The sequence below is a fragment of the Peromyscus eremicus genome, chromosome X (assembly GCF_949786415.1).
Source record: "Peromyscus eremicus chromosome X, PerEre_H2_v1, whole genome shotgun sequence".
In the NCBI taxonomy this organism is placed as follows: domain Eukaryota; kingdom Metazoa; phylum Chordata; class Mammalia; order Rodentia; family Cricetidae; genus Peromyscus; species Peromyscus eremicus.
This window is the reverse complement of record NC_081439.1, coordinates 90718094-90735353: the sequence shown is the minus strand read 5'-3', so window position 1 is coordinate 90735353 and position 17260 is coordinate 90718094. Positions and strand designations below refer to the sequence as shown.

At 43.2% G+C, this 17260-nt stretch overlaps 1 protein-coding gene across 1 annotated transcript in view; it reads right to left on the bottom strand.

The window, feature by feature from the left end:
* Tmem164 (transmembrane protein 164) overlaps positions 1–17260 on the bottom strand; it is a 161314-nt gene that overhangs the window by 33789 nt on the left and 110265 nt on the right. The window contains 1 exon segment of the mRNA XM_059249919.1: positions 376–454. Coding sequence (XP_059105902.1) covers positions 376–454 — 79 coding nt within the window.

Here is a 17260-nt window from a genome sequence, read left to right as displayed (position 1 = left end):
TGGAGGACTTCCTTCTCTCCTACTCTGAAGTGCACACTGGCGCAGGGGAGGCAGAAGCACAAGAATGACACGGTGTGCTGGGTGCCATGCAAATCTCAGGCCACCACCGAGAACCCCAAACCTAGGTTCTGTGTCAGGCAGTCAGCGGTACCATGCTCACCTACAAGGGATGCTCTGAACAGCCTCCAGACTCCTTGCGGGCCTCTTTCATGCCCACTACCCCAGCGCCTAGGGACTGACATTAAGCATGCTGTAGATACTCAGCCAAGCAGCACCCCCAAGATCCTGGTGGGCACCCAAGAGCGTGTGATTCCTCCAAACAGAGAGAAAGGGAAGGTGTGGAGATTCCAGAGGTGTGTAATTTGCTGGCCTTACCTCCTTTCCAAAGCAGGTAGATGGGGACCACGTAGAGCATAACATGCTGGATGTAGTAAATCTCCAGTTCAAAGGGGAGCTGTGGGGAAAAGATAGAGACATTTCAGAACAGACGGCCTATTAGACTCTGCTAGACACCCTTAGCCTTTAGGACCCACAAAGTGGCAACCTTGACATTTCATCCATTCACCTCCCTTCACAATTCAAGGAAAAAAGAATGAAATGCATAAACTTGCGTATGTCAACTGGCATGTTCCAAGCTGTATTTTACAGGGATGGTACATGGAAAACACTCTACCGGAAAAAATGTATTAAAATTGAACGGATGCTGCATATAGCAATATATCCACTCAGAGATTCACCATGAAGACCACTGGTGAATGACAACGGACTTCAGTGGTTTCTGCAAAGGCGGAAGCTACTTTAACATGGTTTATATAACGCTTTCTCCATGTGATCTTAGCCAAAAGGCCGAGAAGTGATTACAACGCTTTCTCAAGTGTTCCTTTCATAAAAACATATTTCTGCCAGGCAGTGGTGGCACACGCCTTTCATCCCAGCACTCGAGAAGTAGAGACAGGCGGATCTCTGTGAGTTCAAGGCCAGCCTGGTCTACAGAGTAAGTTCTAGAACAGCCAAGGCCACCAAAGAAACCCTGTCTCAAATATAAATATACATGTAATACTGCATTAAAAACAATAATACTCTGCAGAATACATTTGAAGGAACAACCTTAGAGTCCCTATAGTCCCACTCCTGGAAAGCAGACAGCAGAGGATTTAAAAGTTTACTCTCCATTTGACAAGAACATTCAATGGAGGATTTTTTTAAATTTTTTTAAAAGATTTATTTTTTTTTATTATGCATAGTGTTCTGCCTGCATGTACGCCCGCATGCCAGAAGAGGGCACCAGATCTCATTGTAGATGGCTGTAAGCCACCATGTGGTTGCTGGGAATTGAACTCAGAAACTCTGGAAGAGCAGCAGCCAATGCTTTTAACCTCTGAGCCATCTCTCCAGCCTCAATGGAGGATTTATTAAACTCATATTCCAAATGTGAAAAAAAAGGAGTCCTAGGTGTGGTCAAGTCCAGATCCAAGAATAATGAGTTTCTCCATGGGATACATAGGTGTTGGTTGAGGGTTTACCTTATTCTAGAGCTGGGCCAATTCTGGCATAGTTTTCCAAAAAGACCTTCCTTGCCCTCCCCACATCCAACACTCTCTCATCCCTTTTCTGTCTCCCTCCAGACAGAAGTGCTGAGGGGATGAGAAAGAATATGATAAAGATCTGCTGTATGAAATCCTCAAAGAATTAATTTTTTAAAAGACCAAAATGCAAAAAAAAACCAACAACAACAATAAAACAAAACACAAAACAAAATAAAACTCAGTGCTGGACTGTCAACTCTGGAGAAAAAAGAAATTTGCCAGGCTATTCATCTAAGGCAAATTCTCAACCCTTAGTGTACTTGTGCACATACGCATGTGCGCGTGCGCGTGTGATGTACATGGACTCCAAGGCAAGCCCAGGAGGCAAGAACTCCAGGGAAGGTGTCAGCTGCTCCTGCTCCCTTCAGTGCAAGCACAGGATCAGGACTGTGTGCTAAGGAGAGGAAACAGTTAGAGGCACCCAAAGCACAGGAGGCCAAGGCTGCCTTGTGCCAAGAGCTGAAACCAGGACCTGGCAGCGCTCCCAGAATGGTAGCCGGGCCAGCAATGGACCCTGGACACACACAATGGTTCTGGCTCTTGACTGTGGAATTCTGCACTGAAGGAAAATTTCCCAAGGGCCGAGATGATACCCAGCTACTACTTTATGTTCACAGAGGAATGTCTAAACCCAGAAAAGAAGACACGGTTTCCAAGCCAGTCTGGAGAACATGCTACAACTGGTTATGCCATCTGTCACACAGTATCACTAGCAGAAGGCTGGTATGGCGGCCTGAGAGGCTCCGATGTGAACCTAATTGATATGGTTAAAAATGACTATAGTGGTTCTAATTGGGGTATTATTTTATGCTTTTCAAATATTTTTCTTTTTTTAAAAAAGATTTATTTATTTATTATGTATACAGTATTCTGCCTGCATGTGTCCCTGCAGGCCAGAAGAGGGCACCAGATCTCATTACAAGTGGTTGTGAGCCACCATGTGGTTGCTGGGAATTGAACTCAGGACCTTTGGAAAAGCAGTCGGTGCTCTTAACCACTGAGCCATCTCTCCAGCCCCTTTTCAAATATTTTTATGCCATGAGCTATTCAATCTCTCACCTTTGACAGATGAGGAACCTGAGGCACAGAAGCAAAAAAAAAGTGGGGGGCGGTGGTAACTGAATGATTTCAATGAGGTCACCCAATGGTAGACAAGGAGAAAAGTATCCCAGGAAGGTTCAGCTCTCTGGGTACAGGCACAACACTGACCACTCTCCAAAACGAGCCTGAGGCCAGGCTGCTGTCCCATAGCATGGTGCACAAAGCCAGATCAAGGTCGTGTGTCCAACAGTCCCTGTGAACTATCATGCAGTTCCTCTGCCCACCTGTACCCTGTACTCATGTGTCCACACCTCCTGTAGAGCCCTCTGAGAAAGCAAAGCATCCACCTGCATGTCCTGGTAGGGGCTGTGCACAGTAGCTTTAACCTATGCTTTTCAAGCTTGTTATGCCTGTTTTCTAGGTTTGACTCTGCTACTCAACACACCTGTGTCTTTGGGCAAGTTACCTAACCTCTCCACTCTATTGCTGGCATAATAAAATGGAAATAATTGTGGTGTTCTAAGATGGGTTCATAATTTTTTTTTTTTAAATTTAAGACTTGTATAGTGCTTCTTGTGGGCCAGGAACTACTATTATTAAAAAAAAATTTTTTTCAACTATCTCCATTTTACAGATAAGAAACTGGGACTCAGAAAGGTTAGATAACGTACAGCTCATTATGGAGGCAGGATTCAAATGCATGCAGCCTGATCTCAAACGGATAATCTCGGCCAATATATAGTCAGTCTTCACTCAGTATCTTTGGGGGACTGGTTCCAAGGTCCAACTACCATATTCCAAAATCTGATGTTCAAGTCTCTAACAAAAAAGTAATGTAGCCCTTGTGTATAACCTATAAACATCTGCCTAGACATTTTAGGCGTAGGGGGAGTTTCTATTCCATTTTTTAATTTTACTTTTACTTTATGTGTATGGGTGTTTTGCCTGCATGTATGTCTGTGCACCATGAGCATGCAGTACCCACAAAGGTCAGAAGAGGTCATATGATCCCCTGGAACTGGAGTTATATGTGGTTGTGAGTTGCCATGTGGGTTCTGGGAATTGAACCTGAGTCCTCTGGAAGAGCAATCAGTGTGCCCTTAATCACTTAACAATCTCTCCAGCTCCCTTTAATTACTAATTCCTTTATTTATTTTATGTGTGTATGTGTATGCCTGAGTGTACATGTGCAGTGCCACCGAGGCCAGGAGGGCACCAGATCTTCTAGAAATAGAGCTACGAGTAGCTATGAGCAACCCAGTACGGGTCCTGGGAATTGAACTCGGGTACTGAAAGAAAAGTGCATACTCTTAACCACCGAGCCATCGCTCTAGTACCTGCCTAGATATTTTAGATCAGGTCTGGCCACACGCCCCTTAAGACAACTATAAATGGAGGCCACACATGTGTAGATCACAATGTCATGTGACAATGTCAAAAGGTTGGATACCCTTTAAGTAGTATATAGATGACTTATAATCTCTGATGTCAATGTAAATGCTGAAAAAAAAATAGTTCTCGTACTGTGTTGCACAGGAAATAATCACAACAGTCTGTACATTGTTTAGGATAGACTAACACTTCCGATACGTGCAATGCAGTTGGTGAATCTGTGGATGCCAAACCTGTGGCTGAAGACCGCGACTCTGCCCTGCTCCCACTACCCCTCCCAAAGCCTGACACACAGAAGGCGCTTATGCAGAAGGCCACTGTTTTCAACTAGAGTGGTGACAGTGGGAGGAAATATGGGCACAGCAACGGGACTAGAACATGTCCCTATTTGTCTCTCTACATGGTTCTGTGGCCCAGCCCCTTCCTGTTTAAATGACTGGCACCTTCACAGTCTGCTCTGCCCGCTGTCACTCCAGCACACGTTAGAGCGGCTAATCTTATCCTATAGTGAAGGATTCCCTGTTCCCACCTGTTCAAATGCATGCAGTGAGGGTTGCCTTGCTCCTCCTATTCAAGAGTTCCCTATAATGTAATGCCACAAAGGGAGCTGAACTGAGAACAGATGCCAGCCAGACCACAAGGGCTAGGCAGGGGGAAGACATTAAAGTAGACGTGTGGGAGCATGAGGAGAGACAGGGAGAACAGAACTGAGAGCTGTAAGACCAGCAGACTACTAGTAGGAATACGGGAGCAAAAACCAAAACACACAACAACAATAAAGAACAGAGCCAGACGGCAGCTGAAAATCCAGCACTTACCACTTACTAGCAAATGATACTTGCTAAGCACTTCTATTAAGTACTGTGTGACGTGTTAAGTAAACTTTTCTGCATTATTATAACATTTTAATTAGTGCGAATTTCCCATGAAGTGGTTGTACACGAGGAAATGGTTAGACACATCTGACAGGTAAGAAAAACGTAATGGCTCTTTTTCCACCACAAAAATCCTGGGGCTACAGCCACGGCCTCCTGACACTGATCCTGACAACTCAGGATCAAGAGCAATAAAAAAGGTTTTGAGCAAAACAGATCATTAACTTTTCTTCTCACTTCCAAGTCAAGATGATTTTCAGCATGAAAGGCAATCGGATGGGGAAATGATCTAGTCCTTTAGAGTCAGACTGTACAAAACATTAGAAATACGGAGCCTGTTCATAGCAAGGTCCACAACTTGCTCCCTTCCACCTCACAAACCTGATGGTCACACCATCAGATTCTGCTGTGGAGGTCAAGCTCCTCACTGCATCCTCCATCCTTGGTTACTACAATCACCAAAAGATGGCCCAGACACCCAGGTCACCTGGAAAAACCTGAGTTCCAACTTCCCCATGTCTCTGTCCCTCTCCTCATCGGCCTCGGTTCTCAGTTTTTGAAATCCTCCTCTATTCTCTGGGTCCGTCTGGCCATCATGCGCACAATCCCTTAGATTCTCAAACTCTTCTCTGGACAACCCAATCCCTTCTTGTTTTAACAAGTACTTCAGTCTCTCCATGAAGATGCTGATGTCCTCACAGCCCTCTCAGTTAATGGCTGTTTCCCTCCCATGCCACTTCATGCAAGTCATTGTTCTGGTGATTGAGGTTCCTTCTCTAGCAGAACTACTACTCCTAAGTCAGTTGGAATGCGGTCTGGACTGCTAGAGAGTCGGAGAAGGCGAGAAGAGACGCAAATAAGACAAGCAATCCACACGTATAACTGGGTTATAAAATAGGTGCAAACACACGTGTGTTGGATGAAATTCTGAAATGCACAGACATCCTAACACTTTCTTCAAGCGCACCAAAATCACACCTCATGCCCTCCACTCTGCTGATACCACCCTCTTTCAAGAAGATGGAATGGATGGAGAGTTGGAAGCTATAACTAAGAGGTAGTGGCAATATAGAGGCATAATTGTTAACACTGGGAAAGCCTAAGTATATTTGCAGACTGGATGTAGATGAGGGAAGCAGAAGTAAGGGCAGGAGGCACTAGACCGAGGACAGAGGACAGGAAGCAGGCAGGAGGGCAGAGGACCCAAAGCACAGAGCAGAGGGTTAGCCTTAGGCTCCCCAGAGATAAGGAAGGAAAGGCTGGGATAAGAATAACTTATGCAGGCGGGGTACATGCTGTGTGTTGGAGGAACTCATACCATACTACAGCAGACTCAGCATTACTACAGGAGTTGTGTGTGTGCAGGGCTGGCAAGATAGCTCTGCAGGTAAAAATGCTTGCTGGCCAAGCCTGATGAAGACTGCAATCCCCAGATCCCATGGTGGAAGACCAGAACCAACTCCTGAAAGCTGTCCTCTGATCTACACACACATACACACACACACACACACACACACACACACACACACACACACACACACACCTCCTACCTGTATACAGAAAAACAAATAACAAATAATTTTATAACAAAAGAGTCCATGTCTAATATCAGGAAGTTATAAAATTAATTCATACCCCCTCCCCCTTTATTGTTTGTCAATACAGGGTTTCTCTGTGTAACAGCACTAGCTGTCTTGGAACTCACTCTGTAGACCAGGCTGGCCTCGAACTCACAGAGATCGGCCCGTCTCTGCCTCCCGAGCGCTGGGATTAAAGGTGTGCACCACTAAGTCTGGCCATGCACAGACCTTCAAATGGGAAAGGATATAGCCCACAGGTACACCTGCTGTTGGCACTGTTCCTTCCAGCAACATTTGGCTTTGGAACAGTTTATCTTCCTTAACCGAGCACTGACTTTAACTGGCCCAGTAGGGCCACCAACTCCTTTCAATTACATACTACCTGTTAGAGGAGTCACAAAAAGAAGTCCCACAACTGCGATAACCGTCCACAAAGAGCTGGTTAAATAAGGCACAATACATTCAGGAAACACTCAAAAAAATCTAGACTGTGGACTATTCCATAAAGTAACTAGGCAAAGTCATATCATGAAGAGGCTGAGGTGCTCTTAGACTAAATCAACAAATCAATAAAAAAAATAAAGACAGAATAATCAAAGTAATACTTACAATCTGACTAGACCTGAGAAAGGGTGAGTAGTGGAGAAGGAGGAAGGGAGAAGAGGGAGAAAGGGGGGGGAGCGAGAGAGCGCACACGCGCAAGTGGACATTTGCAGAGACAGGGGAGGGAGTAGTCTAGCTGTCTTTCTTTATAAGCTACTCACCCTATTTTTTGAGACAGTCTCGGACTGAACAAAGAGCTCACCAGAATTCCGTTGTTATTTTGTTTTGCTGCAATTCAGCTAGATAGCAGCCAGCAACCCACAGCAATTCCCCTGTCTCACTACTGCATCCATGCTGATTACTTGAGTACTGCAGAGCTCAATGGCCCAGGCACGCATACCAAGCTCTCTTACCATTCAGCACACCCAGCAAGCTCAGAGACAGGATGCACTCAAGAAAATGAATGGGAACGAGGGCGACAATTGCTCTAGCAGGAGTGAGAAAGTAGTTGATGCTGCTACTATTTCAGCTTTTCAATGTTTCAATAGTTGTTTACTAAAAACCTGGGGGTTCTTTTCAATTTAAATAACCTATCATCATGAACCAATACTGCAAAATTGTGTGCTGGGAAAAAAAGAGAGAGATAAAATTCACTTAGAAGAACAATTTGTCAACTGCTATAAAACATTTTAGATGCCCATTCTTTTTTACTTGATCCTTTACCTTCTAATTTATGGTAGCCAGGTATGGTGGTATATGCCTTTAATCCCAGCACTAGGAAGGCAGAGGCAGGTAGATGGATCCCTGTGAGTTCAAGGCCAGCTTGTTCCACAAAGGAGTTCCAGGACAGCCAAGGCCGTTATACATATAAAATAAAAATAAAATAAATACAAAAATCTTGGTAACTGGGGGTTGGGGATTTAGCTCAGTGGTAGAGCGCTTGCTTAGCAAGCGCAAGGCCCTGGGTTCGATCCTCAGCTCACAAAAAAAAAAAAAAATCTTGGTAACTTAGATATGCCAGTATCTAAGTTATCATAAATTCCCTTTTTTTGGGGGGTGGGGGTGGGGGTGGTTTTTTGAGACAGGGTTTTTCTGTGTGAGTATTTTTCTTACATAGATGTATGTGCACAATGTGAGTTCCTACTGCCTGTGGAGGCCAGGAGAGGGCATCAGTTGCTTTGGAACTGGAGTTACATATGGTTGTGAGCACCATGTGGGTGCTGGAAACTGAGCCCTGGTCCTCTGCAAGAGCAGTAAGTCCTCTTAACTTCTAAAGTGAGCTCTCCAGTTCCCGTAGAAAATTTTAGAAGCAATCCAAATTATGGAAAGTAAACACAAAAAGGAGGGGTCAGTTTAAGTGTCCATCAATGGGCTTTTCACCAGGAAATACTCGGGAAGACAAACTACGCCATTACATTTTTAAAGAAGGCATTAACCTGCCGGGAGATGGTGATGCACACCTTTAATCCTAGCATTTGGGAGGCAGAGGCAGGTGGATCTCTGTGAGTTTGAGGCCAGCCTGGTCTACAGAGTGAGTTCCAGGAAAGGCGCAAAGCTACACAGAGAAACCCTGTCTCGAAAAACCAAAAAAAAAAAAAAAAAAAAAGAAAGAAAGAAAGAAAAGAAGGCATTAACCATTTCTAGGTGAAAGAAAACAACTTGATATTGTATAAAACATGATCCCTTTTTACAGAAGAAAAATGCAAAGTTTGTATATATCCTTTTAGGTAGATGTTAATGCATAGAAAAAAGACTGGAATGCATTTACCAAACTGAGAAGAGAGAAAAGATTGACAAGAGGTTTGTAAAGAAAAGAAGATAACTTGACTTTAGACTTTATATGTTTTTATAGGTAAATCTGACAGCAAATGAAAAGTGGCCAAGTACTAGTGCCATAACTAAAGTATTTTAAAGCTGTAAAAAGGTCAATAGAGGAATACTCCACACTGTTCCCAACAACTGCCTCTTTAGCAGGAGAGGGATTTTCTCAGTTTATAGTTTCTGCACTCTACTGTCTATTGCTGCATCATTCACTATAGTCAAGGTATGCAATCCACCTGTGTGGCCATCAACAGATGTAAAGATAAAGAAAAAATGGCATATTGGGCCTAAAGAGACAGCTCAGAGGTTAAAAGCACTTGTTGCTCTTCTATAGGACCTAAGTTCAGTTCCCAGTGTCCATGTTCAGGCAGCTCACAACCACCTGTAACTCTAGCTCCAGGGGACTCAATACACTCTTCTGGCCTTCACGGGCTCCCACACAACATGGAACATACACACAAAGATACACATATGCACATAAATAAAATAAAATAAATTTCCTAAAAAAGAAAATACAGTCTAGATGTACAGTGGATAGCATTCAGACTTACCAGGACCTACCCCTTACTGAGAAAGGAGTGGCAGTTATTAGCTGCTGAGGAAGGGAGGATGATTCGAGATGTACCTACCGATAGGTTGGTTGCCCATGCTCTAGTGGATGACCCCACACCCATGCACATATAGGTAGCAGTAAATGGATTTAGTAGACTCTTATTTTAAAAACAACGAAGAGGACATGAAGTTGGGAAGCACACAAAGGGGAGGAGACTTAGATGGAGAAATGGGAGGGTAGATATGATCATATTTCCTATCTCATGGCATACACATATGAAACTCTCAAAGAATAAAAAATAATAATGAAAGCCTGTCATTTGAAACAACGTGACTGAACCTAGAACATGATGCTAAATGAAGTAAGTCAGACGTGGAAAAGCGAACACCACATGAATGCAATGACTGTTAGCAGGAAAGGGAAGAATAGGGTATAGGACACGCTTTTATTTTGCAGTTATTTTTAATTTTTGTGCAGGTACATGTTGCGTCTAGAGCATATTCTTCCCCCAACCCTTTTTTCCCTCTTCCTTTCCCATTTGTTGCCCTTTTTCTCCTAGATAATCTTTCTTCTACTTTTCTGTGTCTTATACTTTTAGTTATTATACAAAATGCAACAACCACATATAAGAGAAAATATACAATATTTGTCAAACTGAGACTGGCTAAGCTCACACTCAGTACTGGTTTCTCATGGAACTTGCTATATAGACCAGGCTGGCCTTGAACTTGCAAAGATTCAAATTGCCTCTATATCCTGAGTGTTGGGATTAAAGCAGCAGTGGTTCTCAACCTGTGGGTCGTGACCTTTTCAGGTTGCATATCAGATATTTACATTACAACTCATAACAGTAGCAAAATTACAGTTATGGAGTAGCAATGAAATAATTTTATGGTTGGGGGCCATCACAATACGAGGGACTGTATTAATGGGTTACAGCATTAGGAAGATTGAGAACCACAGGATTAAAGGCATATGCCACCACACTCAGCTTAAATATTATATTCTTTATATGTGTGTGTCATAAGACTCTTTAGCCAAGAAGATGCATTAAGCCACTAATGATGATTAGAGTTCAAATTTTCTCATAACCTCTATAGTTCTTTCCCTCAGAATATCTGAACATGTTTAAAAAATAACTTTTAGGCCCGGAAATGAACTTCAGTATTAGAGGATTTGCTAAGAGCACTCAAAGCCTTAAGAGTTGATACTCAGGACACGGGGGGAAAAAAAAAAGTAAAGGGCAGACCCCCAGGATCCTGTGGTATCATCGTATCTGTCCTGATGACTCTCCTAAGCATCTTTTGAGGTTACATGCCCACAACCCAAGCAAGCACATTATGATCCACGTCATTCCCTCTCCTGACATGAGAAGAAGGTGGAGTGAGCGAGTCAGGGCAGAGCACTGCTCTTTCCTCCAGCACCCCGCCGACTTCCTCTTTGTTCTCTGAGTCCCAGCAAACAGGACCACAGTTAGGCTTGCCAAAAGGCGGGTAAGCTCCCTAGTGTCAAAGGAGATATTTTGAGCTTATGAAAGATGCTACTTGCTCTGGTGACACAGCAATCTGGGCGAGCACATTTCCTGGTGGAAAAGACATAGCTGCCCCGACCTGCCTACTTTGTTTGGACAGGCCCACAGAACTGTGTGGAGCGGCCGTTCCAGCTCTTTTCGCCCTGAGCTATTCTGCAAGGATTCACTTAGCTCTTTCTTTTAACCAAGCTGAAAATGAACTCTCTTAGTTCCTGACCGTCCACCTCTAACTGACTTTGGAGCTGTTACCTGTCCTCATGGGAAATGACCAGATACCACGCCGAGTAACTGTTTCTGGTACCTGGAGTCACATCGGAAAGGAATGTGACGCACGAAGAAGCTCTGATGGCACAACGATGCTTAGTGAGAATGACAAGAATCACAGCAGTAACAACAGCAACTACGACGGAGTGTTCCTAGGACACAAAATCTGCTGTCTCCTGAGTTTTAATGATGAAGAGCATGAACAGTAATGATCTTAATGGCTAATACTTCCAAACTCTAATGGATTGAACCACTCTCCAAGTGTCAAGTATTAAAATCATAACCCCCAATACATGATTATGTGACTGTACCTAGAGACAGAGCCTTTAAAGAGATCATACAGGTGAGCTCTAATTATCATTAGGACCTAATTCAGTAATAGACCACCAACATCCTCTAGAGAGGAAAAGATGAGGATACAGAGAAAAACATGGAAGGCCATCAGCAAATGAAAGCAAGAACCCAAGATGAAAATTATCCAGCTGATCCCTTGATCTTAGACCTGTGAGGAATATCTACTTACCCAGTGTGTGAGACGGTCCCTATTACAGAAGTCTTAGCAAATACATACCCTGGCCAAGTGTGGTGGCTAATCTTCGTCTTCAACCTGACTAGACATAGAACAACCTAAAAAGTGTATCTCCAGGGCAGTGCTTCCCAGCCTTCCTAATGCTGCGACCCTTTAATACAGTTCCTCATGTAGTGGTGACCACCAACCATAAAATCATTTTCGTTGCTACTTCATAACTGTAACTTTGCTACTGAGCGGTGTCTCAGTTCCCAAGATCAACCAGAAATATGTGTTTTCCGATGGTCTGCCCCACGGGTTGAGAACCGCTGCTATAGGCTGTCTGTGTGTGTGTGTGTGTGTGTGTTTCCTAACGGGATTGACTGAGGAGGGAAGAGCCACTCTGAATGGTGATGATATCACATGGGCTGCTAGTCTAGTCTGAATGAAAAGGCAAAATGGAAAGCGAGCTGAGAACAACATGCACTGCCCTGTGCTTCCTGACTGGATGCAAGGTGACAGCTGCCCCATGCTCCTGCTGCCACAGCTAGCGCCGCTCTCTCCACCACGAAGAACTTGAGGCACAGAGTGAGTGCACCTTTTCTGCAATAGTCAACTACTGGAAACCAAATGGCTAGCCCAGGTAGAGCAGAGAAGGACACTGGTCCACTTAATGTGATGGAATGTCACATTGAAAAGTATTACTATAGTTATAGGCACTCCATAATAGGAATGAATCATGCTAACATACTATTGTATAGAACAAGGAAGTCCTAGAAAATGACACAGATGATATCATCTCCATAAAGACCAGTAAACACCTAAAACTAAGTAACATCTTATTTAAAAATCTGACTACATATTCATGTTTATAGGCATATCTGTACATCTGAGAGATAAAACTATTTTTTGAGAATTTTGCACATGCATATAGTATGTATTGATTAAATCCACTCCCTATTCCCTACACTCCAATTTTTCCTCTACGCCACTTTTCTCTTGCTATTTCATGTGCTCTCTTTTGTGAAACCCACTGAGTACATTGTCTAGATGTGCATGGATGCAGGATCATCTACTGGAGCACCAGCAACCTTCAGGAGCCACATCCCTGAAGAAAACATACTTTCCATCCCTCAGCAGCCATCAACTGCAAATCGTTTCTCAGCTATTGGGTGGGGCTTCCTGAAGCCTTCTTACGCCCATGCTGGGATTTGGGCTGCTTGATCTTGCGCAGGCATTGTGCATGCAGTCACAGTGACCATGCGTTCCCGTGTGCAACAGCCCTGTCATGTCCAGCAAATATGGTTTCTGCTATGTATGGCCACTACTTCCGACTTTTAAAAAAATCTTTCCAAAGAAACTAGTTTTTAAAACAAGCAAAGGAATAATAACTCTAATTCAGGCTGGCAGTTTTCTCTTAGGGGAAGTTAAGGACAGAGGCAGCAGGATTGGAAGGATAGCACATGGGTTAGTTCTTATGCTAGGCTTGCAGGAATTACATTGTCTGTAAAGAAATACATGCAAGAGCAAAATTAAAAGAGAACCTGTGTGGATGAATGGTGAAGAGTCTACAAATCCACAATTGTAAATGTGGTTCACCAACTGTGTGCGCCAATATCTATTTGAAAGAAAGAGGAATAGATGTTCAGCTAACTAGCTTGTGCATAGGGTCAAGGCTTGTTAAACGACTGAGTTGAGATTTTAACTCAAGGCATCTGACGTCAGAGCCCATGATCTCCACCACTGTGGTCTCTTCCATTTCTTATGCTGCTTTACTGATAGAATATAGTGGGTCACCTGTGAGACTCAAGGGCCGTGTCCTACCTGGCTACTATGACATAGACACTACCCACAGAAGTGGACACAGAGGTTGTGAAACTCACCAACTCCAGGCTTACCACTTCTTCAAACTTTTCCAAACTGGTCAAATGTGATGCAATCTAGAAAACAACCTTTTGAGTACACAAGAAGATACTTCAGGTCTTGAAATTCAGCAGTGAACTCATTGTTTGATTTCTCACTCAAGGAGAGAAAGTCAGTATTTGTTTCTCTCTCTCTTTCAGGAAAAGCTAAAAACACAGAGACCGTTTAAAAGGCCGCCAGAGGAACTGAGCACAAGGGTAAGGGCAAGGCAAAGGTCAGTCAGGCTGTTTTTGTAGAGGCCGAACGACACATCCAGACTGACCTGCCCAAGGCTGAACCTCAGGGGCTCAATGACGGCCTTTCCCACCACTCACCAGCCCAAATATCGTTCCACCCTGCCTCAGGTTGCAGATTCTACCCTAACCATTCGATCCATATAAAGTCAACTCCCAGTTTCTCATTAGCCCAGGCCATCCATGATAACCTCCCCCGCTTTCTATATTTTAGTGACTTCAAAGGACTTCAGCATCAAGTGGTTTGAGATAAGGTCAGTCTACTAGCACTAAATCAAAGGCTCCCAGTCTTGTCCTAACAGCTCAAGGGCACTCAACCTGCCCTCTACCCCACAGCTGCCAAGTGAGGAATGTAATTAATCTTCAGCTCTCTGAGGGACACATTTCTGGGGGTGGGGAGGACTTTTTTTTAGGCAGGCCTGAAGTTGTGAGGCAGGCCTCCCTGTCTTGCTACCGTCAACATCTCTCTTAACTCACTCTACAAGCGTGCTATAAGCTTCAGCCAGTCCACCACTTTCTACATCAATGAACGGCAAATGTCACATAGGCCCTTGAGGCCACAAGAGGTGAAGGAACTTGACTATATCCTGCCATGATCAGAATCTGTTCAATTCTCTTTCTGCTTCTCTAGTACTTCTTTCTCCCGTTCTCTATCTCCCCCAAGGCTTCAGGGCTGTTCCCAGATTTTTCCATCTATACTGATGGTTGTACAATTTACACTCCCAGTAGATGCTATCTCATCCAACATAGGATGTGTATAATTTTTATCTATGTCAGATTGGCACCAAGATAATCTTCTTTGGATAAAACCCAGCAATTTTTATTTTCATAAATCTCCCTAAGGATACTTGGGTGTAGAAGTGTTCAATGTACACTCGGAGAAATAAAAGCTCCTAATCTCTGAATGGTAAACGTGGAAACTCTGGAGAATTATCACAAAGGAATGGAAGGCAGCTGCTAGGAAAATGTACTCATCAGAATAGTGATGCAACTCGTGCTCAAAACAGCAAAAAAAAAAAAGTCAAAATTACAGAAACGACAATTAATAACTGCCGCTACATAGCATTACTCTGCCAGGCACTGGCTGGAGAACCTTCTGTATATGAACTAATTCTTAAGACCAGTCCCTCAGATAGGTTTAAAATTTTCCCTTTTATATACACGGAAATTGAAAGGAGAGGTTAACTGGGTAACTGGTCCAAGTTTACTCATAGAAACAGTAAGTAAACTAGACAATTTGAGTCTGGGATTTGGTATTCTTAACCATTGACCTATACTACCTCAATGAAGCCTTCTTTTGGTACAAAGGAATACATTTAAACTTGATTTACAAAGGACATGATGGTTTGACATCTGCTGTTTATTCTTTCCCTCCCCCATGTGAACTAAGACGGGGAATCATCTACTTACATGGGAGTTGATCATGCCTCCCAGACCCCAACATAGTCATTTAGCAAATATGAGTATCTACTTGATGACAACCACTATCATTAAATACAAATGGTGTCTTGCTTCCATGAACTTTAAAGCCTTATGCTCCCCTCACCCCAAAAGCTGATTTCTAGGATGTAGAAATTTTCCTTAAGTCATTGTTTCAAGGACTCAGGTCACTGATATTAGTGTTTTATTAGCTGCATAATAGGCTAAATGGACTTTCTGATATCTCACAGAAAGTGGTAATACTGGACACAGTGTAGATATTTGTCGACTGATGTAAAGCTATTTCAGAACAAGGACAACCTATAGATAGACTGTCCTCCTAACTGCCGCTGAGGAAAAGGACATGGCTATTAAAAAAAAAAAAAGATTGAAAGGGGTTGGAAAACAAGATCAGCACACTCATTTCCGATCAATCAAATAAATTAGTTTTAAAGAGATCTTTCACTGAAAAAGTCTTGCATAAAATAGAGTTTGAATTGTTTTTCGAAACACTTGGAACTCCTGGTGGATGTAGGTACAGCCTAATGGCAGAGCACTTGTCTAGCAGGCACGAGGCCAGGGGATGGGTCCACAGTACCACCCAAAAGAAAAATCTGAAACAAAAGGAATTTTCTGGCCATTTTCACCACGTGAAAATAGAACCCCAGTGAAATAAGTGGGATCCATTATGTAATCCAGTTTTCCGTTAAGCCAACTAAATGTGGGCTCAGTTTTTTATAGGTTAATAAGACATAGGGAATGAACAAATGTTTTGCAGAGTCTAAGAGAAGTGAGATCCCACCCCACCCCGCAAAGAGCTACACTCCAGCATAGAGGCACATGAGAAACACAAATAATGTCTTCACTTACAGTGTGAGTGCAGTCTCATAATTTAATGCTGAGTTAGGTCAGTAGGAGTGAATGAAGCTTCCCCACTAACACCTTCAAATCATAGGGCCTCACCATCTCAATATACTACTTGGGTAATTCAAAGACAGTAGCGTGAGAGTTTCATATGGCATGTCTCCAAACTAGTAGCCCTCATGTGACTAGCAAGAACAAAAACAAGTCCTCTCTAGAGAAACTTGACACTCAAGAAATGTCCACAAATAAAGATCCTAAGGAAAAGAAGAAACTCACAAGAAAACAACAATGCTATGTAAAGACACAAGGAAACAAGCCAAGGACCACTTCAAGATCTCACGTGATAGACTACACACAGTTCCATGTTTTAACAATTAAATATGCAGTAATTGACATAAAAACTCAGTCGGCCGGGCGGTGGTGGCGCACGCCTTTAATCCCAGCACTCGGGAGGCAGAGCCAGGCGGATCTCTGTGAGTTCGAGGCCAGCCTGGGCTACCAAGTGAGTCCCAGGAAAGGCGCAAAGCTACACAGAGAAACCCTGTCTCGAAAAACAAAAAAACAAAACAAAAAAAAAAAACTCAGTCAGCTGATTGGGTACACATAAAGAGCTAGGAAGTAGACTACAGAACTGAAAGCATGGTCACAAATGCAGTACAGCAAGACATAAAGGCAACAAATATGAAAGAAAACTAGGGGCTGGGAAGACAAGGATGAACAATGTCCTTCACAATATTGTTCCAGAAGGAGAGAAAGGCAGCATGTGAAGGTATTACAGCCTAGACTGTCTAGGAACCTTATAAAAGACATATACAAATGGACGTAAACAGCTCAGAGGAGCCATGAGTATAGTATGGCGGTGTGGTGTGTGCCACATCCTGAGTTTCATGGGACTGGGGGAAGAAGGGAGAAAAGGAGGAAGGGATGAAGGAGAAACAGAAAAGAGAGAGCCTAACAGAATAAAGAAAAATTAACATCAAAGCATCCCATAGCAAAACTGCAGAACATCCAACAGAGAGAATTTCTTAAAAGTGGACAAAAAGAAAAGATTGTTTTACTGAAAGGTAACATTGATCACTGACTTTTCAAAGCACAAAGTGTAAAAGATACAATATAGGGAAATTATA